Consider the following 24,918-nt stretch of genomic DNA (forward strand, 5'->3'; position numbering starts at 1 on the left):
ATGCGTAGTGTTTGTTTCCATTATCTTTACAAAAAAAACCTGTGAAGAGCAGTATGCAAGGCTTACCTGCATTTGAACTGTGGTCTCGGGGCCACCAATCGTTTTGCATAGATCTTTAAAAAACAAATACATTTATTTAGTTAATGCAAGTATTTAGTTTCCCTCCAACAGCAGAATAAAGGAGGAAATATTATTTTATATAGAAATGTAACTGTTGGAATATATTGATAAATGATGAATCTTTATAAGTCATGTTTACAACATTACCATATCTAAAAACTGCATTAAGCAATATTTTTGATATCATACTAAGTTCATTGACTCCCTGTAATGTGAAAGGATTGCTCGCACTGCCAGTACCAGCGAGACTCAACACCTAAACCAGAGACAGGCTTTTGTATACATTATCTGGTCCAGAAAAAGGCCCTCCTCGAATAAATGGAGAATGTGGTCTAGGGGGTAGCTTGCAGAGAGGAGAGGAATCAAGGAATCAAGCACGGTAACAGAAATATTTATGAAGTTCACAGGTCCTTTCACTTACTACTACTACTTCCGGCGGCTCCTGTTAGGGGTCGCTTCAGCGGATCATCCGTTTCCATCTCTTCCTGTCCTCTGCATCTTCCTCTGTCACACCAACCTCCTGCATGTCCTCCCTTACCACCTCCACAAACCTCCACTTTGGCCTTCTTCTTTTTCTCTTGCCTGGCAGCTCCATATTCAGAATCTCTCCCAATATACCCAGCATCTCTCCAAATGCACCCGGCTGGCCACATGATTTAAAAGTCAAGTCAGTTTTATTTGTAGAGCCCAATATTGAAATTTGCCTCAGTGGGCTTTACAGCAATATAACATCCTTAGACCCTCGCATCGCGTAAGGAACAACTCCCTAAAAAGCCCTTTAACAGGGAGAGAAATGAAGAAGAAACCCCAGGGAGAGCAACAGTGAGGGACATCCCTCCCAAGATGGACAGACATGCAATGGATGTTGTGTGTACAGAATAAAACACAGTTTATAGAATACAACATTGAAATAGGAATTATAAGCTATATGAAGCAGATGCCAAGCAGCGTCCAGATGCCACCGGAACCCAGCCTTGGACCTGAGCCACGCGACCACCATCACCTTTAGACCTGGCTGGAGGACAGACTACACATGCACCCAGGGGAGACTCACATCATGCCATTCACATACGTGGGCGAAGACACAAGAAAAAACATCAAAGTGAGAGAAGGATATAACATTGGAACAGAATAACACAATTATATGGCTTTATAAGATATATAAAAAAATGTGATTGGGAGGATTCCAAGCAGTGTCCAGGTGGCGACCACCTTCATCATGGAGACCTGGGAGGAGGATAGACTATAAGCGCACACGGGGGAGACTCACATCATACACGGGAGAGGAGAAAGGAGAAGACGTCATTCAGAGAGAGAGAGAGAGAGAGAGAAAAGACATGTGAGAGTAGAGAACAGTTTGCAATAGTCAATAATCTATAATCTCGTCGGCAGAACAGTGGTTGGTAAATTTCATTGAGACAGAAACTGACCCGCCATGCAGTATGGGTTGTGAAATACTCAATTTAAAGTCAACCAATTGTAGGTTAAGGCAAAAAGATGAGTTTTAAGTTTGGATTTAAAGGACTCAACAGACTCTGGTTGTCTGATGGCAGCAGGCAGGTTATTCCACAAGAACAGGGCCTGATAGGAAAAGGCCCTGCCACCAGCTGACTTCTTTTTAACTTTGGGTACACGCAAGAGCCCTATATTTTGAGAACGAAGAGCTTGAGATGGAATGTACAATTTAAGGAGATCAGACAGGTATGATTGGGCGAGACCATTTAGGACTTGATATGTCAGCAGAAGCACCTTGTATTCTGATCTTGCATGGATAGGAAGCCAATGAAGGGAGGCAGGAATTGTTGTAATATGGTCAAATTTTCTAGTTCTAGCTGCAGCATTCTGAACCATCTGAATACTTTTTGTACTTGCATGTGGCAGACCTGAAAACAACATTAAAGTAATCAAGTCTGGATGAAACAAATGCATGTATTAAGAGTCTCTGTGTCAGCTATGGGCAGGAAGGACTGAATTTTAGCTATGTTTTTAGTGAAAAAAGGCAGTCTTGGTGATTTAAAAAAAATGTGCTTATTAAAGAAAAAGCTGGGATCAAACGTAACGCCAAGCTTTTTGGCTGCCATACTGTGAAATCACAGAGTTGTTGATTGTTATTGTTATTTGATCAAGTTAGTGTCTTTGTCTAGCAGGACCAGCATCTCAGTTTTATCTAAGTTTAAAAGCAGAAAACTTATTGACATCCAATTTTTCACAGCAACTAAGCAGGCCTCTAAATTAGTCATAGAAGACACGATGTTCTTCCAGATAAGTAGGACTTAAGTCAAGAGAGAGCTAAGACAGGGATACCAAAATTACAATTTAACCTGTCTAATAGTATACAGTGATCAGTGATGTCAAAGGCTGCACTGAGGTTCAGTAGTTGAAGCACAGAAGTGGAATCAGAGTCCATAGCTAGTAGAAGATCATTCACCCCTCTGGTCAGAGCGGTTTTAGTGGAGTGACAGGCCCTGAAAGCTGATTGAAAAGGTTCATATAGACAGTGTTCTTCTATATGGGTCGAAAGTTGTTATCACACAACTCTCTCTAGTACTTGAGAAAAGAATGGAAGATTAGAGACTGGTTGATAGTTTCTAAGAGAACCTGGACCGAGGTGTGGTTTCTTAACTAGAGGTTTGACCACAGCTGTCTTAAAACTTCAGGGAACAATGCCAGTAGTAAGTTATAAATTAACAATGTTCAACATTGTAGGTCCCCGGAAAGGCCAGAGGTCTCTAAAAAGTTTTGCTGGTAAAGGGTCAAATAGGCAAGTAGTTTAGAAGCTGACTTAGTCAAAGTATCAAGAGAGGTAGTCTCAAAAGCTGTAATAATAACAGGGACTACCAGTGACTCGTATAGATGTGAGTTTGGTAAGACAGGATCTCCAGGAGTAGTTGGAGTTGAAGAACTAATTTTGTTTATGAGCTCAACCTTATTGTAGAAAAAGTCTAGAAACTAATGGTCTGTGAATGGTGAGCAGCTAATAGATGGCTGCTTGTTGTAAATTTAGCTACAGTGACAAAGAGAAATCTGGGATTGTTTATTGATATTGATTAAGTTAGAGAGGTATGCTGCTTTCGCAGCAGATAAAATACGCTCATACCAAGATAGGTTAAAACATTTTTTTTTTTTCTCCATTTACGTTCCGGTCTGGGCGGCACGGTGGCACAGTGGTTAGCGCAGTCGCCTCACAGCGAGAAGGTCCTGGGTTTGAGCCCCAGGGTAGTCCAACCTTGGGGGTTGTTCTGGGTCGTCCTCTGTGTGGAGTTTGCATGTTCTCCCCGTGTCTGTGTGGGTTTCCTCCGGGTGCTCCGGTTTCCTCCCACAGTCCAAAGACATGTAGGTCAGGTGAATTGGCTGTATTAAATTGGCCAGGCCAATAATGCTTCAAATTTAATGAGAAAATGATCTGACACAGCAGATGTGATTGGCAAGACAGTCAGATCAGAACAGCTATCCCTTTAGATAAAAACAAATCAAGGTTGTTACCACTGCAATTAGTAGACTCTTGAACAAACTGAGTGAACTCAAAAGTATTGGCAAGCACCAGTAAGGATTTACTTAGAGGATCAGCAGCCTTATTCAAATTAATGTTGAAATCGCCAAGAATTAGAATCTCATCAGAATGAGTAACAAGACCTGAGATAAATTCTCAAAATTCTTCAGGAAATAGTGTATAAGGACCAGGAGGTCGATAGAGCATCAATCTGGACTGAGCAGAGTCTGCTCGTGGGTGAGGGAGTTGGACTTAGGTAAGAAACTCAAAAGATTTGAATTTAGATTCAAGTTTAGAAGTTAAACTGAAAATAGACTTAAATAGAAAACGGCATTCATCAGACCAGGCCACCTTCTTCCATTGTTCCATGGTCCAGTTCTTATGCTTTCATGCCCATGGTAGAGACTCTCAGTGGTGGACAGGGGTCAGCATGGGCAATTTGACTGGTCTGCGGCTATGCAGCCTAGTATGCAGCAAGCTGCGACATCCTTCTCTCTTAGCCAGCATTAACTTTTTCAGCAATTTGAGCTACAGTTAGCACTCCTGTAGGATTAGATCAGATGTACTAGCCTTTTCTCCCCACATGGATCAATGAGCTTTGAGCAACCATGACCCTGTTGCCGTTTCAGTGGTTGTCCTTCTTGGACTACTTTTGGTAGGTACCCACAACTGCATACTGGGAACACCCCACAAGAGCTGCCATTTTGTAGATGCTCTTACCCAGTCGTCTAGCTGTCACAATTTGGCCTTTGTCAAAGTTGCTCAGAAGCGTACACTTGCCCATTCTTCCTGATTTTAACACTTCAATTTCAAGATCTGACTGTTCACTTGCTGCCTAATATATCCCGCCCCCTTGACAGGTACCATTGTAGCTAGATAATCAATTTTACTTGTCAGTGGTTTTAATGTTTTGGCTGATTGTTGTAGCCTTGTTTAAATATGATCATATTGTGATAATAAATCTGGGCTGGTGCTTCTGAAAATTTGAGTAGGGAACACCAGTGTCCCCACTGGAGAAAGTTAGTCTGGAGCACTGCTTTTATTCATTTTGTGAAATGTTATTCTTAGTTATATTCATTTACTTTGTGAAAATGGCCTGTTTTCACTTTTGTTAATTATGTCCAACGGACGGTAGCCTGGAGTGGAGAGGATTATGCGTTTGGTCACGTGTCCATGTTTGCGTGTATGTATCTTTCTGCAGCTAATCTCACATACTGTTGGACCTATCAGCCTAAAAATTTTTGAACACAGTTATGACTGATCAAGAACTTAGTGGTTGCAGTGAATCAGAAACTTTGAAAAACGTTTGTTCTCGCTACCGCCACTCCCTTTCTTCATTCACTCTAGCTTGGTCATCCAACGCTGCTCTCTGTTGCTGCCCAATCTGAGTCAACCGTAGATGTGAGTCACACATGCATGAGCGAAACAGTTTACCAAGCATGATTATATTATGGAAAAAAAATAAAAATAAAAAAAAGACAGTGTTAGGGGTAGACCAAAATGGTTGCATAAAGCAAACTTTTGCTTTTTGGAAAGTGCAAATTCATGTTAGACTTGGTCGCATTCATGTGAAGGTCTGTCTAGGAGGCGGCACATCCACAGACTGACAGGCAAAATGTTTTTATTAGGTAGCTTTTTTTAGCTAGTGCACTGCATATTAAATACCCCCCCCACCCCTCCATATTTCCTGTTCAATCAACTTGGGCGTGCCGCAAAAGTCTTCTAATGGCCGGAAAAACACCATTTTCTGTCCATGTGTGCAGGAGATTAGCAACATGTCCGCTGCTAATCTGCATGCTGCTGGGCCTGTCAGCCTAATTTTTGTGCACATTTATGACTGTATGATCAAGGACCTCTGGTGGTTGTGGTGATTCAAACCCTTTGAAAAAGCTGTTTTATACCGCAACTGAGATCTAACTCCTCCGCTGTTTTTTTTGCCTAAGTCCGAGCACTGGAGAAGGGGAGAGATACACAGGCAGTTCCTCCGTATTTTTCCTCTTCCCGTATTCTAAAAAAGTTTTGTTGCCAAGTCTGAGTGCCAGAGAAGGGGAGATACACCTGGCAGAGATCTGCAATCTACCGAGTGCAGTCATCTAGTTTTGTTGTGAAAAAAAATTTTTTTTTTTTGAAATGTTGTTTTGGTCTAGAGTTGTTTGTGAAATGTTGTTTTGCACCTCTCTTTCGCCATAATAGATGTGCACTTGTAGCCACTCTGATTACAAAAGCTACATGTCACCTCAAACTAGTCAACTTCTACTCTTTTTGCTGTATGAGCCAATTCTGAAAAAGATCATTCGCCATCCCCCCATAGGTATTTGTTAAGAAATATTTTATTTACACGCAAGTTGGGATTCTTAATTGGGAAGACAAAGTTTGTGAATTGAACAGTTGTGACTTATTGTGACCTTCTTTGTCCCACCAGGCTTTGCTCTTTAACCCAGCTAAACCCTTCTGGCGTGGGACGGGCAGCCAAAATTCTGATGTGGACCTCATGATGGACTGCTTCGTCTCATGCTTCCGTATCAATCCACACAACAATCAGCACTTTAAGGTAGACATGGTTACAGTTGAGTGTGGCATTTTTTTACATTAAAATTCCACATAATGTGCACATTCAATGTCAGTCCTCACAATTAAAAATGCATGTTAATTTTGAAACTGATTTTGTGGTTTTCATCTTGCAAAATAAGTGAGCAAAGATTTATTCGAACTGTCTCAGCTAGCTAGCAGTCACCAGTTAGTAATTTGGGAAGGCTGCTCTGTGCATAACTGAAGACTTCTGGTTTCTACTGCAGCGGTCATACCAGTTTCCTGTTTGTTGGCGTGTGCTGTTGACAATGGCATATGTTTCGCGATGCCTGCAATATTGACCATGGATAAATGTCAATGACGTGCACAGAATTGTCGACAAACTTTCACCTGCACCTACCAGCAAACGCGTGACATGTGTCAAGTTGAACATATCAAGTTACGTCCGTCCGTCCATCCTCATAATTGTGGATGTAACTTGATATGTTCAACTTGAAACTTGTCACGCGTTTGCTGGTAGGTGCAGGTGAAAGTTTGTTGGCAATTCTGTGCACGTCGTTGACATTTATCCATGGTCAATCTTGCAGGCATCACGAAACGTATGCCATTGTCAATAGCACATGCCAACAAACAGGAAAATGGTATGACCGCTGCAGTAGAAACCAGAAGTCTTCAGTTATGCACAGAGCTCATTGGCAGTGTGTATCAGTTTCTCAAACACAAGAAACTATTCACAAAAATGTTTTAGATGGTGGCACATATGCATTGTCCTCTATGCATTGCATTTAATTCCCAAAAATGTCTTTCATATCATATCTATATATATCCATAATGGAAGCTTTCAAAATCTTGGTTTCTATGACATTTAATTCCATTTCAATCTGGGGAAAAGGGTGTGAGCCTCCACGCACAAGTTCCCCTGGGAGAAGTCTGAAGTTCACAGGTGAAAAGAAGCTGTCGGCAACTCCATTTGTTATGGAGGACGCGCATGGCAACTCCAGTGGTTTTCAAACTGTTTGTCGGGTGCCCACGATGCCGTTGAGTTTCCATTCTGCCAGGTAGCTAACTGCAACCACCTGTTGTATCAGTTATCCGAGTCATGTAATCACGAGGTTTTCAGACAAAATCAAACTGGTGACATAAGTACCTGGCAGAGGATAAAATCAGCAGTACTGTGGGTTCCCCAAAGACCAGTTTAAAACCCACTGGTCTACACCTCCTCAACCACGTAAGGGGTTGTGCATTGACAGGTTGATATGAATTTGACATTGACACATTAGGAGATAAAAGGAGAGGAAAATAATAAATGTGTATAATGTTTTACCCCCCTTTCTTCCTGAAGGTCTGCCTGGCTTCCTCCTCCCCCTCAACTTTTCATTTTGTTCTGGTCAACTCTTTGCATAGAATAATCACCAATGTAAGTGGAACGCACTAAATAGATTCATAATTTGCAGGACTTGGTAGTGTTTAGTTGGAGACACAATAGGATATAATGGAAATGATTAGCTAGTTTTATTGTGATTGTGATCATTGCACAACAGCTTGATATTATGATAAATTAAGCTTACACAGTTGAGAACAATAAATGTTCAGCTTGTTTGAGCGCTACCAGTTTTTAATCTGCGTACTTTTGACCGTTTTGGCTCTCATTTCCTACTTTGGTCTGCCCTCCATCCTCTAGTCCCATCTGGACTGGTGGCCGAAGATAGATGCGGTGTACTGCTACTCTGGGGAGCTACGCTACATGTTCTCAGAAACACTCAACCGGGTTATACAAGGCCTTAACACACATGCTCCACTACGCATGACTCCGGTGAGAAGAGAGTTGACGTTGCACCAGCACACAGTCATATATAGCATGTGCTCAAGGTTTGAGCACTAGGTAACAGTGATTCATACTGAACACTAGTGAAAGAGGCTGTATCTGTCCCATTTCAACTAGAGCTGTAGAAGCACTGATATCACTGCTCTGCTTTCAGTTGGTAATTAACAAAATGTGTTTGTAAGAAGTGGATCTATTCATGTCTTTGTGTTTTCTGATTTGTCTGTGGTTAAAATTAATTTTGATAGAATTGGCTCTAAGCTGGGGCGTCCAGGTAGCATAGCGGTCTATTCCGTTGCCTACCAACACGGTGATCGCCAGTTCGAATCCCCGTGTTACCTCTGGCTTGGTTGGGCATCCCTACAGACACAATTGGCCGTGTCTGTAGGTGGGAAGCCAGATGTGGGTATGTGTCCTGATCACTGCAGTAGCACCTCCTCTGGTTGGTCGGGGCGCCTGTTTGGGGAGAATAGCGTGATCCTCCCACACACTACGTCTCCCTGGCGAAACGCCTCACTGTCAGATGAAAAGAAGCGGTCGACGACTCCGCATGTATCGGAGGAGGCGTGTGGTAGTCTGCAGCCCTCCCTGGACCGGCAGAGGGGTTGGAGCTGCGACTGGGAAGGCTCGGAAGAGTGGGGTAATTGGCCAAATGCAAATGGGGGGAAAAAGGGGGGGGGGATTGAAAAAAAAAGAATTGGCTCTAAGCTGCGATTTTAACCAGGACAACCAGGTCTTTTATTCAGATGAGGGGGCATGCACTCTGTTTAGATGGCGTGAAGGGATGAAGAGAGAATGGAAAGTAAATTGTGAAAGGTTGTGCTTTTGCATTTGGTAATATGTGGCATATTTCCTGAGCCACCTGAATATCCACAGGGTATTTTCCTAAAAGGTGCTTTTATTGTAACAACTGCTATTTCACAATTTGAAAATCTCACAACTTGCCTCTCTTGACGTTAAATACTGGATGTCTGAAAATTTTCTCAAGTTTAATGATAATGAGTCTGAGATCATTCTGTTTGGTCCCAAAAAGTCCATCAGCCCTTTTGTTACTAACCTTTGTGGTGTGTCAGGTAGTCTTAAGCAGGCCCCTAGGAATTGTGGGGTGATATTTGTTGCTAACCTCGGTTTTGACCAAACATATTGTTTAGTCATGCTTTTTCCAGCTCAAGCTAATCTCCAAAATTAGGTCATTTTTATCAGTCGCTGGTCTACAAAAAGTCGTACTGTGGAGTTAGAAAACAACGAGACAGGAGACGTGAGAGTAGACGTAGTCGAGGTAGTTTACTAGCTCCACATTTTTCATGTCATACATTCGACACTGAACTCTGGACCGGAAGCGGAAGTGCATTCTCTCTTAGGTGAATGTCTCTAGTTATATAGATGTGGGTCACCACACAGGCCCCCCCAGAATTCACCTACACAAAACAATGCAAAACAGCAAAAGCGCAAGTCATGAACATAAAAATAGACTCTACAACAGAACAGTCAATGACATAGTGCAAAGTCACGGGGAAAACAAGTGACGAGTCGAGGGGCGGACCCTGCGGCCATAACGGCCGCGCTTCAGAGGAGGGGAAACAGATGGGGCCGAAACCCGGGCCATAGGCGGGGCCGAAGCAGGAACAGAGGCAGGTGCCGGGGCCGACCTAGGAGGGCGTCCCCGCCGCGGGGGTAGGGCCAATTGCATTGGCTCCCCAATGTCCAAGTGAGCAGGCTTGAGATGGTCTATAGCGACCCGCTCCGGCCTGCCCCCCATGTCCACCACAAAGTTCTTATCCCCCGCCTCCAGGACGCGGAAGGGCCCGTCGTATGGGGGCTGCAGCGGGGACCGATGGCTGTCGTGCCTAATGAAGACGTACCTCGCCGATGGCAGATCCTTGGGGACGTAGGACCGGGGGAGGCAGTGTTGAGACATCGGAACGGGAGCGAAGGCACCGGCAGCGCTCCGGGACGCACTGAGGTGAGAGGCGGCCGACCAGGGAGCCGTAGCATCCGGAAGAAACTCCCCCGGAACTCGCAGGGGCTGGCCATACACCAGCTCAGCGGAGGAGGTCTGGAGGTCTTCCTTCGGGGCCGAACGCAGGCCGAGCATGACCCATGGGAGCCGGTCCATCCAGTCGCAGCCAGTGAGGCTTGCCCGCAGAGCGGCTTTCATGTCCCGATGGAACCGCTCACAAAGTCCGTTGCTCTGCGGGTTGTACGCCGTAGTGCGGTGGATCTTCATCCCCAGGTGCTCAGCGACCGCCGTCCAGAGCTCCGACGTAAACTGGGAGCCCCGGTCGCTCGTGATGTCACCCGGTGTGCCGAAACGGGCCACCCAGCAGCCGATGAACGCCCGTGCCACCTCTGCTGCCGTCGTGGAGGACAAGGGAATAGCCTCTGGCCACCTCGTGGCCCTGTCCACAATAGTGAGGAGGAACGTATAACCACGTGAGGGGGGCAGGGGACCCACCAGGTCAACATTGACGTGGTCAAACCGCCTCTCTGGAACCACAAACGGCGCCAAAGGGGCCTTGGTATGGCGGTGCACCTTGGCGCGTTGGCACGCCACACACGAGCCGGCCCAGGCTCTAACATCCTTACGGAGCCCAGGCCAAACAAACTTGACGCTCACCAGCTTGGTCGAGGCCTTCACTCCCGGGTGGGAAAGGCCGTGGACGGTGTCGAAAACTCGGCGCCGCCAGGAAGTAGGCACCAGGGGGCGCGGTTGACCGGTGGAGATGTCACAGAGGAGGGTGGTGTTGGCCGCGTTGAACGTCACGTCCTCCAGCCGTAGCGCCGTAGGGGTCGACCGGTAGTCTTGAACGGTCGCGTCCTTGGCTTGGTCCGCTGCCATAGCGGCGTAGTCGAGTCCCAAGTGAACGGCGTTAACAACCGCCCGTGAAAGGCAGTCGGCGACGGAGTTATCCTTGCCCGACACGTGTTGTATGTCCGTGGTAAACTCGGCAACCGCCGCGAGATGGCGCTGCTGACGCCCAGACCACGGTCCTGAGGTTTTGGCCATACAGAACGTCAGCGGTTTGTGGTCCACGAAAGCGGTGAACTGTCGGCCCTCCAATAGGAACCTAAAGTGTCTGGTTGCGAGGAAGAGACCCAGTAGTTCCCTATCAAAGGTGCTGTATTTGCGCTCGCTCTCACGGAGTTGTTTACTGAAGAACGCCAACGGCTGCCAGCCCCCCCCCACCCACGGCCCCCACGGCGTAGTCGGAGGCATCCGTTGTAAGGGCTATGGGGGCGGCAGGCGACGGGTGAGCTAGCAGCGCAGCGTTGGCCAGCGCGGTCTTGGCGGCCACAAAAGCCTCGTCCATCCCCGAAGACCAGTCCAGCTCGTCCTTAGACTTCTTACCCCGCAGGGCCTCATACAGGGGACGCATGATGTGGGCGGCACGGGGCAGGAAACGGTTATAAAAGTTCACCATGCCCAGGAATTCCTGCAGCGACTGTACAGTGCGGGGGCGGGGGAACATGGTGACAGCCTCAACCCTGGCAGGGAGGGGAATGGCCCCCTGTGGAGTGATGTGGTGCCCGAGGAAGGTGATGGACGACTCCCCGAACTGACACTTAGCTGGGTTGATGATGAGGCCGTGTTCGCTGAGCCTGTCAAACAGCTGTCTGAGGTGCGTCATGTGTTCCTCCGCCGACGCGCTGGCCACGAGGATGTCGTCTAAGTACACAAACAAAAATGGCATGTCGCGGAGCACAGAATCCATAAGGCGCTGAAACGTCTGCGCCGCCCCTTTAAGGCCGAAAGGCATACGTAAAAACTCAAAGAGCCCAAAGGGTGTGATGACAGCCGTTTTTGGGACATCCAGTGGGTGGACCGGCACTTGGTGATACCCCCGCACTAAGTCGATTTTGGAATAGATGGCAGCGCCCGCCAGGTGGGTAGAGAAATCTTGTATGTGCGGTATGGGGTACCGGTCGGGGGTCGTGGCATTGTTTAGGCGACGGTAGTCCCCGCACGGGCGCCAACCCCCGTTGGCCTTAGTAACCATGTGAAGAGGGGAAGCCCACGGGCTGTCAGAACGGCGGACAATGCCGAGGCGCTCCATAGTCGAAAACTCCTCCCTGGCTATTGCGAGCTTGGCCGAGTCGAGGCGTCGGGCCCGGGCGTAAACTGGGGGGCCCACTGTGGTGATATGATGTTCCACGCCGTGCTTGGCCACCGCCGAGGAGAAGGTGGGTGTGGTGAGCTCAGGGAATTTTGCGAGCAGGCGTTGGTATGGATCCCCGGTGGAGAGTGTGTTAGTGAGGCACAGCGCTCCAGCGCCCCCAAGCGTGCAGGGGTATGACGCAAAAGAGACGGCATCAATCACGCGACAGTTTTTAACATCCACCAGCAGGTTGAAAGCACAGAGGAAATCCGCACCTAGGAGCGGGGTGGATACAGCAGCCATCACAAAGTCCCAGCCGAAACGTCGGCCGCCAAAACACACGTCCACATGTCTGATACCGTACGTCCGAATGGACGTGCCGTTGGCGGCGTCCATCTGGGGGCCGTGACTGTCGGTCATCGTGTCCACAGCTTGTGCTGGTAGTATGCTGCGTTGAGCGCCAGAGTCAACCAGCAGCCGTCGGCCCGACAAGGAGTCTCTGATGAACAACAGCTTGCAGTCACGGCCGGCGCCCATAGCCGTTAACGAGCGCCGGCCTTGGCGTTTCCCTGAACCCTGTAACTGCAGGGTTTGCGACACCGTTTTGCTTTTGCCCCAAACCTGGCATGGTAATAACAGAGCCCGTCGTCAGGTTGGCGGCGGGCTGTCACCGCAGCCGCGGTGTCCATATAGTCGTACACAGGTGGTGGTGGGGCGGTCTGGTGGGGTAGCAGGGCATGCACAAACTGTTGCCGGTTGGCCAGGAAAACCCTGTCTGCTTCAGCAGCCAGAGAACGGTAGTCCTTGGAGGCGGCGAGAGGAGAACTGGCCAGTGCTGTGCGTACAGGTGCGGGGAGCTGCCTCAGAAAAATGTGTGTGAAAAGAAAGGCCGGATCAGCCGATCCCAGCACAGACAGCATTTTTTCCATTAACTCAGACGGTTTGCCGTCGCCGAGGCCATTCGGGGACAGTAAACGGTCTGCCTTCTCCAGCTCCGACAGTTCAAATAGTTTCAGGAGGAATGTCTTTATAGCATTGTACTTGCCAGCAGCTGGCGGAGCTTCCAACAGTGTCATTGCTCGCGCCGTTGTCGATGCGTCTAACGCCGCCACTACGTGGAAGTACTGCGTTGCATCCTGCGTTATCCCTCTCAGCTGGAACTAAGCTTCCACATGTTGAAACCACGGCCGTGGATTATGCTGCCAAAAGTCGGGTAGCTTCACAGTAGTGGTGTAAATGCTAGCGTTAGCAGTAGCCATGTTGTTAGCACCGGCGTCGTCGTTGTCAGACATACTCGTATTAGTAGTTCGATCACGTCGGGGTCACCAATGTGGAGTTAGAAAACAACGAGACAGGAGACGTGAGAGTAGACGTAGTCGAGGTAGTTTACTAGCTCCACATTTTTCATGTCATACATTCGACACTGAACTCTGGACCGGAAGCGGAAGTGCATTCTCTCTTAGGTGAATGTCTCTAGTTATATAGATGTGGGTCGCCACAGTACATGCTTTATATGTTCTCGACTATGTAATTGCAACACACTTTACTCGGGTATCAGCAAGGGCTCCCCCACCGTCTGCAGTTGGTACAAAACGCCGCTGCTGAGCTCATTACCGGGACAAAGAGGCATGACCATATCACTCCTGTGCTTGCCGCCCTACACTGGCTCCATGATATATTTCACATTGATTCTAAAATGTTATTGCCTACTTTTAAGGCTGTAAACGGTCTTGCTCCTGTATACATTTGTGATTTATTGACTTGGTGTACGCCCCCTCGGCCATTAAGATCTGCAGATGGAGCCCTGCTGGTTATTCCCAGGTCTCGGTTTGTCACAAAGGGTGATTGGGCTTTTGCTGTTAGAGCCCCCACACTATGGACCTCTCCTCCTATTGAACTAAGACAAACCAAGTCTCTAGCTTCTTTTAAATTTCGTCTCAGAACTTTTCTTTTTATGAAAGCTTTTACAAATGTTCGATCTTTGTTTTTATTTATTTATATTGCTTTTATTTTTACTCTTACTTATTTGGTCTTACTCTTATTTTTGCCCGGTCTGGTTTTATTTATTTATTTATTGTAAAGCACTTTGTAACATTGTTTTAGAAAAGGGCTATATAAATACAGTTGTTATTATTTTGATTATTTTAATTCGCTCTCTCCAACAGAGTCTCACATTTAAGGAGAAGATGACAACCAGCCTTAAGTTCAAAGAGAAAGCCACAGAATTGGACACACGCAGCTACAAGTGCCTCCTTCTTGCTCTGGTCAAGCTCATTCATGCCGACCCCAAGCTCATGCTGCACGTGAGTCTACTACACCAGCACTGGACTTTGGCTAACCCCGATGTCCTCTGAAAGGATACGTGATTTTCTCTGATAGTTTATTGTCTATTGTGCTTGGGATTTGCTTATTGTTGATTTGTGTGTGATTTTGTGTGTTAGAATCCAGTGAAGCAGGCCCTGGAGACCCAGAGCAGCACAGCGGAGCTCATCACAGGCCTGGTACAGCTTGTGCCTCTAACCAACACTGCCCAGCTCGCTCAAGAAGCCATGGAGGTAACATACCTGTTTCCTTCTTTATGGCTTGATGATATCAGTTTCTCACATTTTGTTGCACTTATTTCTTCTGCCAATCCATCATTTCGTTAATTTTTTTTTTTATCAAGTCCAACCAAAATTACATCCCCTCCTTTACCCAAAGACATTATCAAAATTATCTTTAAAACTCTTTGTAACTATTTGTCACTCAAGTGAAGAATTTGTAATTTTTTTTCAGGGATCTAAATCTTGAGTCTGGCCTGCAAGCCTCTGCGTGGGCTTGCCCTGGCACCCAGTTAATATTAAAACAAATTTTTATGAACATAAACAGTTATGCTTTGTTAGTAATAATACTGAACAATATAAGATATTTCGCACAATTAAGTGTAATACAATGCACTTTAAAAAGTTTAACACAATTGTGCCAACCAATGTAGTTTATGAGGAAACTACATTGGTTGGCATATTTGTGTTAATAATGAGGAAATAATGAGGAAAAAAATAAAGTTTCCAAAAGGCAAAGTTCTTAAATAAAGGCCTGTGTAAAAAGGTTAGTGTTAGACTTTGTTCAAAAGAATCTGCAGTATAACAAGAATCTGCAGTATAACATGCCCCCAGATCTGCTGGAAAGCTGCTACAGAGTCTGAGCGCATATGAACTAGAAGCAGCTTCAATGAAGGTTTTGGTCTTAGATTAAGAGATCCAGGATTAAAAGCTGATGGAGGATAAGGAGAGCGTCACTGGATCTGAGGGCTTTATTGAACATATTTTGAAAGACATCATTCATGTAATAGTGGGGGGTCCAGTCCATTGAAAAATGTGATATATGATAAGTACTTCTACTGTACTACTTTTACTTCTACTGTAGTAGTTGGATAACTCAGTAGGTAAGAACGCCTGCTCTCCCGCTGGAGATCAGGGTTTCAGACCCTGGTTGGGACGAGTCTCTAGACTCCCAGTGCTATACAAGCCAACTACTTCTCAGATGTATGTCACTTTGGATAAAAGCACCTGCTAAATGAAATTGTAAAATGTAAGTATTTTAAATTCAAACCTGAAATTGGCTGCCAATCCAAAGCTTTTGAAGCTGGAGTGATGTGACACTCAGTCTAGTTCAGGTTACAATCCTTACTGCACCAGTGTGTACTGGTTGTAGTTGTCTGATAGTTTTCTTTGGATGACCAAAGATGACCATCATGTCAAAAGCATGCAAGAGTTTTTCCGACATTCTGTAAAGAAGTATTTTATCCTGGGCAACATTCTTGATGTAATAGAAGGAAATTTTGATAACATTTAGAGGTGCCTCACAATTCAAGTTGCTATCAAAAATTACCTCCATGTTTTTAGCCTGAACTTTTGAGTTTAATGATGAAATATTCAGACAATTGATGTCTGGGATGCAATTTACAAGGGTGTTCGTTTGGTTATGATCACCACGTGCTGTTGTCGCTCTAGCTAGCCAGACAAGTTGGAGACATTTTCTCTGTTAGCGTTGCTTTTGCAGTACCATTGCTATCTTTCTCTACAAGGTATTGTGTTCTATGCATATGCCAGTAGGAGGCACCAGTATTATGAATGCCCTGTTGCATATAACGTAAGTCAGAAGAGAAGAGAAGAAGAGAATAAGAAAAGATTGATCGTTACTACTGTGCTCCGTGCTTTACTCATTTACTTATATTTACTTATACATACACTGCTTACACAACACACATCTAAATATAACAGGTGTATTGTCAGTTTTCCTGACTCCTCTCTGAACTGTGGTTGGTTGACACAGGGAGCGCTGATTTATAATAGGCTCCAGTATAAATCATGGGCAGTATTTTAATTCAAAGTATTTATTTATTTTAATTACTTTTGAGTATTTTATTATTTGTATTTTGTCACTCTTGAAAAAATAGAATGTAGTTGTGATATGTTACTTCTGAGAGCAGTATGTTGTATTTGAACATACTGTGACAAACTTAAAAAAAATGGTCATAATTAAAAATACACCAGAATCACCCATATTCTGTCACATGTTTTATAGCTGATAGTTCATTACAACTTTTATGACCCCTTGCTCTCTTAGTAAGAACAATCTTGAATATAGCTGCAAGTTGCAATGGGTAAGGTCCACGCACTTAGTGCAGTGTGCTTTAATATGTAAGCTTAGTGAAAGTTCCTGAACATGTCTCAAATTTCAGGTTGATATGTAGCTTACAAACTATAGGAGCCTTTGTGTGTGAAAAAATGCTGGAAGAAAAAAAAACTGTAAGAATAAAATGAACAAACCAGCAGCTTCGCTGCTTGGACCCCTAGTAAGAAAAATGTTGCATGTTTCCCTCTTCCTCAAATTAGTAGTGGAAAAATAAAATTGTTGCATTTTTTCTTATTGTGATTTATAATTTAGTAATATATGTCTATACTTAACTTTCTCCATGTGCTCCTATGCCCAATGTTCCTCATGTCTTTCTCCAGGCTCTATTAGTTCTGCACCAGCCAGAAACCATAGAGCTGTGGAACCCTGATGCCCCCATTGAAACGTTCTGGGATATCAGGTACTCTAATCTTCTAAGGCTGTACTTGGACCTGGTCAGGATCCTGACTTGTATAAGATTATTGACTATTACTCAGTGATCCTGGTGACTTTCCATGAGACTTTGTGTATTTCAGTTCCCAGGTGCTTTTTCTCATCTGTCGGAAACTGATTGGGCAGCAAATAGTCAACGGGACAGAGGTGCTCAAGTGGCTGAGGGAGATCCTTATCTGCAGGAACAAGTTCCTCCTAAAAAACAAGGTAGAATGTTGTTTATTTCTGAAGTGCTTTTTATCAAATAGGTTTTCCACAAACTACATCGTAGAAAACAGAGGACTCTAATGTTGTTTAAGGTTTGGTTGTCATGTCTCTATGTATCGGTGCATGTTCAGAAATTTTGCCTGTCCCTCCGTGCCAAATTGTTCCAACTGTCAATATAGACGAGGAGTGTCGGAAAGCAATTTTCAGTTCATATCATAGTAGAATATTACACTTGTATTATTAGATCTATTCCTTATTTGTTTTGGCTGTGTGCGTTGCATTTAGGATCTGTGTCAGCAAGAGATCTGCATCTCAAGGGTTTAGGATTTATTTACCATATTAACATGTACATTCATGCTGGTCCTGTTTGTTGTTCTTCTTAAAGGCTGCTATCCGTGCTCACTTAAAAGGGCTATGCTCAGGGGCGTCCGGGTGGCATTGTGGTCTATTCTGTTGCCTACCAACACAGGGATCTCCAGTTCGAATCCCCGTGTTACCTCCGGCTTGGTTCGGCATCCCTACAGACACAATTGGCTATGTCTGTGGGTGGGAAGCCGGATGTGGGTATGTGTCTTGGTCGCTGCACTAGTACCTCCTCAGGTCGGTCGGGGCGCCTGTTCAGGGGGAAGGGGGGACTTGGCGGAATAGCGTAATCCTCCCACGCGCTACGTCCCCTTGGCGAAACTCCTCACTGTCAGGTGAAAAGAAGTGGCTGGCAACTCCACAGGTGTCGGAGGAGGCATGTGGTAGTCTGCAGCCTTCCCCGGATCACCAGAGGGGGTGGAGCAGTGACCGGCATGGCTCGGAAGAGTCGGGTAATTGGCTGGGTAATATTGGGGAGAAATAAAGGGGGGGGGGGAACAGGGCTACGCTCTAGCTCAAGACATTTCTCTCATATGGCCCCAAAAAAGCGATACTCCTGTCTTCCATCAAGGCCACAGAGATGTTTACTTTTTTTTCTTTACTTTAATACTTAGATGGCCCTAAGCATTTTTTGTGATACTGATGTGTGACATTGGCCGGCTAATTTGTATTTCTAATCCCCTATGATTCACAAAAGTATTGGTGATCTACACGTCACACACTTAAATTAATTGCAGTTGACATGACATGCGTTAGTGCTACTGCTATTGGCTGCTCTCATTAGGGGTCGCCACAGTGGCTCACCCGTTTCCATCTCTCCCTGTCCTCTGCATCTTCCTCTGTCACGCCATCCACCTGCATGTCCTTCGTCACCACATCCATAAACCTCCTCTTTGGCCTTCCTCGTTCCCTCTTCCCTGGCAGCTCCATATTCAGCAGCCTTCTCTCAATATATCCAGCATCTCTACTTCACACATGTCCAAACCAACGCAATCTTGCCTCTCTTGCTTTGTCTCCAAACCGTCCAACCTGAGCTGTCCCTCTAATATACTCATTCCTAATCCTGTCCTTCTTCGTCACTCAAAAACAAAAATCTGAGCGTCTTCAACTCTACCACCTCCAGCTCTGCGTTCTGTCTTTTATCAGTGCCACTGTCTCTAAACCACACATCATCATCATCAGCGGTCATTCAGGGTAGAGTATGACTGTCCTCCTTCTAGGTCCTTGTGGATATCCTTGCGGGAGAATGCCTGTGCGGGACAGCTTATTACCTGGCGTGGCTATTGCGCCTGCAGCCACCACATGGTCCTTGGCAGGGGGTGGCCAGAGTCCAATGGTATGGAGAACCAAGATAATTGAGGACTACCCTCTGTTGCAGCTTTCATCCACCTTCACTGGCATTGTCTTCTGCCAGTTCCGCTGTCGAGGTCTTTGTTGGATCGTGCTTTGTCTGGAACGTCTCCCTTGACCTAGCCGCCTTGGGTAATACTACCTGGAGCCAAGCTCCAGATGGCATAGCTCTTGGGATCATTAGTACACACAAGCTTCTCCACCACGGCAAAGGGGTGATCCAGGAGAAGAAACCATTCAGCATAGTTGGTCTCACTACCATCTTGTAAACCTTCCGTTAAACTCTTGCTGGTACCCTTCTGTCGCAAATCACTCCTGACACTTTTCTCCACCCACTCCACCCTGCCTGCACTCTTTTCACCTTTTGTCTGCACTCCACGTTACTTTAGACAGTTGACCCCAAGTATTTACTCTCGCTTTCGTCACCTCTACTCCTTGCAGCTTCACCATTCTGCTGTCCTCCCTCTCGTTCACGCATATGTACTCCGTCTTGCTCCTACTGACTTTCATTCCTCTTCTCCAGTGCATACCTCCACTTCTCCAGGCTCTCCTCAACCTGCTCCTACTCTCGCTACAGATCACAATGTCATCCACAAACATAGTTCAAGGAGACTACTGCCTGACCTTGTCTGTCAGCGTGTCCATCACCATGCAAGCAAGAAAGGGCTCAGAGCGGATCCTTGATGTAATCCCACCTCCACCTTGAACCCATCTGTCATTCCAACCACACACCTCACCACTGTCACACTTCCCTCATACATGTATCTTGCACCACTCTTACAAACTTCTCTGCCACTCCTGACTTCCTCATACAATACCACACCTCCTCTCTCGGCAACCTGTCATATACTTTCTCTAAATCCACAAAGACACAGTGTAACTCATGACCTTCTCTATACTTCTCCATCAACATTCTCAAAGCAAACATTGCATCTGTAGTGCTCTTTCGTGGCATGAAACCATACAGCTGCTCTCTAATCATCACCTAACCTCTTAACTTAGCTTCCACTACTCTTTCCCATATCTTCATGCTGTAGCTGATCAACTTTATACATCTGTAGTTACTACAGCTCTGCACATCACCTTATTCTTGAAAATCGGTACCAGAATGCTTCTTCTCCACACTTCAGACATCCTCTCCCTTTTAAAGATTGTGTTAAAGAATCTAGTTAAAAACATGACATGACATGCACTATTGGCTTTGATATGATAAGACACACAAATGTACTGCACCTGCAAATTTACTGACTCTTATAAGTTGTTTTTAATAAACGAATCTGCTAAATGAGGGGATCTAAAAAATCTTATTAAAGTTATTTTCCTGTGTTAAGCCCTTGAAGGCAGGAACTTTTCCAGTCCCTTCTGCTAGAAAGCAAACCCAGAGCATGATGCTGCCACCACCATGCATGACACGATGGTGTCAGGGATGGTGTTGCCTGGCTTTTGCGCTGTTTTTTTTTAAGCATGCTGTTATGTTTTCAGATCAAAGAACTCCACTTAAATGTTACCATGGCACAACATCTTCCAGAAGGCCTCAAGCAAACTCTAGACTTGACTTAAAGTTACAGTTGGTAACTTTTTTGTGTTTTATTTGGTAAAAATGCCATAATACCCTTTCAGCTATCAGTAATATAAGTGGTCTGAGAATAAATTGGGATCTCAGTGTTATCCCCTGCCTCTGTATTCAGGAATCTGAAAATGCTACCGCTCCCGTAAGCTTTGACCGATCAGGGCCTCTCTCTGGCCTCTCCGCCCTCATAGGTTGAGGGGCTGTCCCTAGGTCTTGTCAATCATGTTGCTGTCTGAGTTTCCTGAGCGTTCACGAGAAATCCATAACAGTGGCGGACAACGAAGCTCAGGCAGTGTTGGAATTGACTCTTAGTAAATTTCCAATTCCTCCATTGCCAACAACTACATATTCAAGCAACAAAAAAAAAAATTACTGGAGCTCCTTTCTGTTTTCTTTAGCGTTAGGTTGCTATTTCTGTGTTACCACCGCCGATAAAAATTAACTCACATGAACAAGCCTGAGTTTTGTTTGGGGGAAGGGCTACCTGAGGAAGGCTGGAGAAAGAGCAGGAGGGGAGGGGGTGTTGGTGTTTGTGTTCAAAATCTCTCGAAATCTCTCTTGTTTTATCTCCAAAGTTACCAACTGCAGCTTTAATATTGGCCTGTCTCAGAAGTTTCTTCCCTCTAGCCACTCTCCCAGAGACCAAATCTGTTAAGTGCTAAAGATATTGTTGATCTTTGGACAGCTTTTTCCATTTTAGCCAATAAGCTCTGCAATTTTGTTAGCATTTTTTCCATTTTGTTGCATTAAACTTAATAAAGCCTCTTAAAGGATTCAAAGATTTGCTAATAATTTGATAAACTTTCTGACCTCTTTGCCTCTGAAAAACATAATCTTTAAGTTCCATAGGCAGTTCCTAGGTCATTATGACTAATATGCTGCATTAATTGCGAGACCTCACAAAGTTGGTGATATTCATTGTGCAATCATACAATTATACACAGGTGGAAATGAAATCTACATTGTTGGACCTTGTTGACGTACTTAGTGATATGTCTTAAGAAAACTGAATATGTCTGGCCTGATTTAAATGATTCATGAAAAGGGGTAAGAACTTCACTAAGTACTATTTATTTGATACGATTATTTATCATTTAGGTAAATGTAAGGTTTTATTCTTTATACAATGTACAGTGGTGTCCAGAATTCTGTGTCCACTACCAAGATCTGTTTTGCTCATCCTTTATCCAAAACAAATACACATTATTTATTCTGTGATACACTACATGGTCAAAACTGTGTGGACACCCGAGCAACACCCATATGTGCTAGTTGAACATCTCATTCCAAAACGTTTGGTTTGTCCCCCTTTTGCTGCTATAACGGCATCTAATCTTTTGGGAAGGCTTTCTATTAGATGTTGGAACATGGCTGTGGGGTTCGCTCCGATTCAGCCACAAGAACATTAGGGAGTTCAGGCACTGACATTGGGCGAGATGGCCTGGGCTACAGTCGGTGTTCCATTTCATCCCAAAGATGCTTGATGGGGTTGAGGTCAGGGCTGTTACAGGCCAGTCAAGTTCTTCATCTCTGAACTCTGCAAACTGTGTCTTTATGGACCTCACTTTGTGCATGGTGGCATTGTCATTTTGAAAGAGGAAAGGACCTTCCCCAAACTATTGTCAAAAGTTGGAAGCACACAATGTTATTGTATGCTGTAGCATTAAGATTTCCCTTCACTGGAGCTAAAGGACCTAGCCCAAACCATGGAAAAACAGCACCAAACCATTATTCTTCCTCCACTAAACTTTACAGTTGGCACTATGCAATTGGGCAAATAGAGTTCTCCTTAAATCCACCAAACCCAGACTCATCTGTCAGATGGCCAGATAGTGAACTTTGATTCATAACTTCAGAGAACGCTTTTTCGACTGCTCCAGAGTCAAATGGTGGTTTGCTTTACACCACACCATTCGAAGCTTTGCATTGCACATAGTGATCTTAGGCTTGTTTGTGGCTGCTTGGCCATGAAAATCAATTTCATGAAGCTCCCAATGAAAAATTCTTGTGCTGATGTTGCTTCCGGAGGCAGTTGACTGGCACAGCTCTAGCAGGACAGAAATTTGATGAACTGACTTGTAGGAAAGGTGGCATGATATAAAACTGCCAAAGTGAAAATCACTAAGCTATTCAGTGAAGATTGCATGGCTGCATGGATTTTATGCACCTGTTGGCAATGGGTTTGGCTGAAATAGCTGAACCCATCAATTAAAAGCGGCATCCACATACTTTTGGCCATGTAATATATGTGTGTGTACATATACTATGTATACACTGTTGAGCCAAAACATTATGACCATTCACAGGTGAACTGAATAACGTTGATCATCTCAGGAATTAGGAATCAGGAACACTTTATTTGTCATTTTATTTCATGTACGTAATGAAATAAAATCCGCAAGCAGGCTTTGTGATGGTACTTTGTCACTAAATCGTGGAAGCCATGCCCGGAGGTTGATTGTCTTTAGTCTGGCCATGGTTCTCATTTGAACCTCAGTAGCCTCAGTTGTCATAGCTGGTAGGATTATTTAAGCTGGTTGGGGTCTGTCTTCGTGTAGCTTGTGCTTACTGGGTGGCCATTCAGGGTGCTGAACTGTATAGTTACCCTGTTGGAGCCTGTCCATCTCAAGTTGTGACAGTAATTTCCTTCTATTGCTGTTTGAGCATTGCGGCATTAGCTGCTTCTGAGTCAGTCAGTACGTTTACATGACACTTAAAAAATCGAATTATTGCGTTAGTCCGACTAAAACAGGACTTTTAAAATGCATGTAAACATGTTAGCTCGACTGAAATCGAAGTTGTAATAGTCGGACTAACACACCCAGATAATGCGATTGGAAGTCGATTTACTTCTGCATGTACACACCTTAGTCGGACTGGAGCTGGTCGAGGCGATCTGCGCACACACTTAACTTTCCGCGCGCCAAGTCTGACCCGGAAGTCGAACAGCGTAAACAGAAGCAGAGGGGGACACAAGAAGAGGAAGCCAGTAACTGCAAACATGGCGAAAACATCGAGAGCTCATTTTTGGACGGATGAAGAGATGGAGTATATGCTTACTCAGTTGAAAGAGCTAAACATTTTAAAATACATGGACGGGAGGAAGATAAGAAATGGCGACTTATCTTCGGAGGGGTTGCTAACTTCCTAGTTCACTACGACGATTGTTGTGCTCTGCGTGTGTGACGTAATTGGTCAACCGGTAATGGCCCAATACAAACAAGCTGAAAGAGTGCATATCGCCACCTATCGTAGCGGAGCCCACATGACTCCCTCAGTAAATCGATTTCCCTCCCGTGCATGTATACTGGGACCAAAGTCAGTAGTCGGACTAATGAACTAATCAAGCTATAACCATAGCTCGACTAAACTGTGCATGTAAACGTACTGGGAGTGGATGTAGGTCTCCTACTGGTCCACAGTTCCCAAATACATTTCATATAGCCACTCTCCTGGGATCTGCTGTTATAGTACCATTTCATCAGTTCGGGGTTCTTGGCCCTTGTCCATGAATGTCTTGTTCCAGTAGCCCATTTCTCACCAGGTTGCCCTGGTTCCTCAAAATCTGATACAAACCTTGTTAATCTGGGTGACGTCTGAGCCAGTATGACTCTATTCATGTTACTCTTACTCATATCCGAGGTAGCTGGCTTGTATAGCATTAGGAGTCGAAGACATGACTTTTACTGGAGACTTGTCCCAACCTGGGTTTGAACCCCCAGACTCCGGCATGGAAATCTGATGTTCTTACCAACTCAGCTATCCAGCTTCTATATCAATATAGACAGTAAGATGGTGACAGATGTACTCTTAGCAACCCTCCTCGGTTCAGGGGTGGTCATTCCCTCTTCACATAGATGGCCTCTTTGACTCCCTTTTCAAACCAGCATTCCTCCTTAACATGTATGTGCACATACATCCTCATCCTTGAAAGAGAAGCCCCTGGCCTGTAGATGGGTGTAGATCACAGAGTCCTGGCCTGACTAGGTAGCGCACCTATGTTATGCCATCCGCTTCACTAGAATCCGTTTAGGTTTCCCCAATGTACAATTCATGACAATCCTCCTGACACTTAACACCAGACACTATAGTATATTTGGCACAACACAGAAGAGCTACCTTGTCAGACTAGGACTCCATGGTCTACACCCGCTGTTTTCTTATATCCTGTGATACCTTTCATACCTCTTCATACCTCACTAACATTATTCTGGTGCAGCTTGTCCTCTATCTTCCTCCTTTTGCAGTTTTTGCCCTCCCT

General features: G+C 45.1%; 1 protein-coding gene across 1 annotated transcript in view; it reads left to right on the forward strand.

Moving 5' to 3' along the window:
- nf1a (neurofibromin 1a) overlaps positions 1-24,918 on the forward strand; it is a 316,227-nt gene that overhangs the window by 96,430 nt on the left and 194,879 nt on the right. The window contains exons 10-16 of the mRNA XM_056283131.1: positions 6,033-6,161; positions 7,482-7,556; positions 7,821-7,952; positions 14,224-14,361; positions 14,500-14,613; positions 17,056-17,135; positions 17,251-17,374. Coding sequence (XP_056139106.1) covers positions 6,033-6,161; positions 7,482-7,556; positions 7,821-7,952; positions 14,224-14,361; positions 14,500-14,613; positions 17,056-17,135; positions 17,251-17,374 — 792 coding nt within the window. The remainder of the gene's footprint in view (positions 1-6,032; positions 6,162-7,481; positions 7,557-7,820; positions 7,953-14,223; positions 14,362-14,499; positions 14,614-17,055; positions 17,136-17,250; positions 17,375-24,918) is intronic.

Source organism: Lampris incognitus, chromosome 7, assembly GCF_029633865.1.
Source record: "Lampris incognitus isolate fLamInc1 chromosome 7, fLamInc1.hap2, whole genome shotgun sequence".
Taxonomy (NCBI): Eukaryota; Metazoa; Chordata; class Actinopteri; order Lampriformes; family Lampridae; genus Lampris; species Lampris incognitus.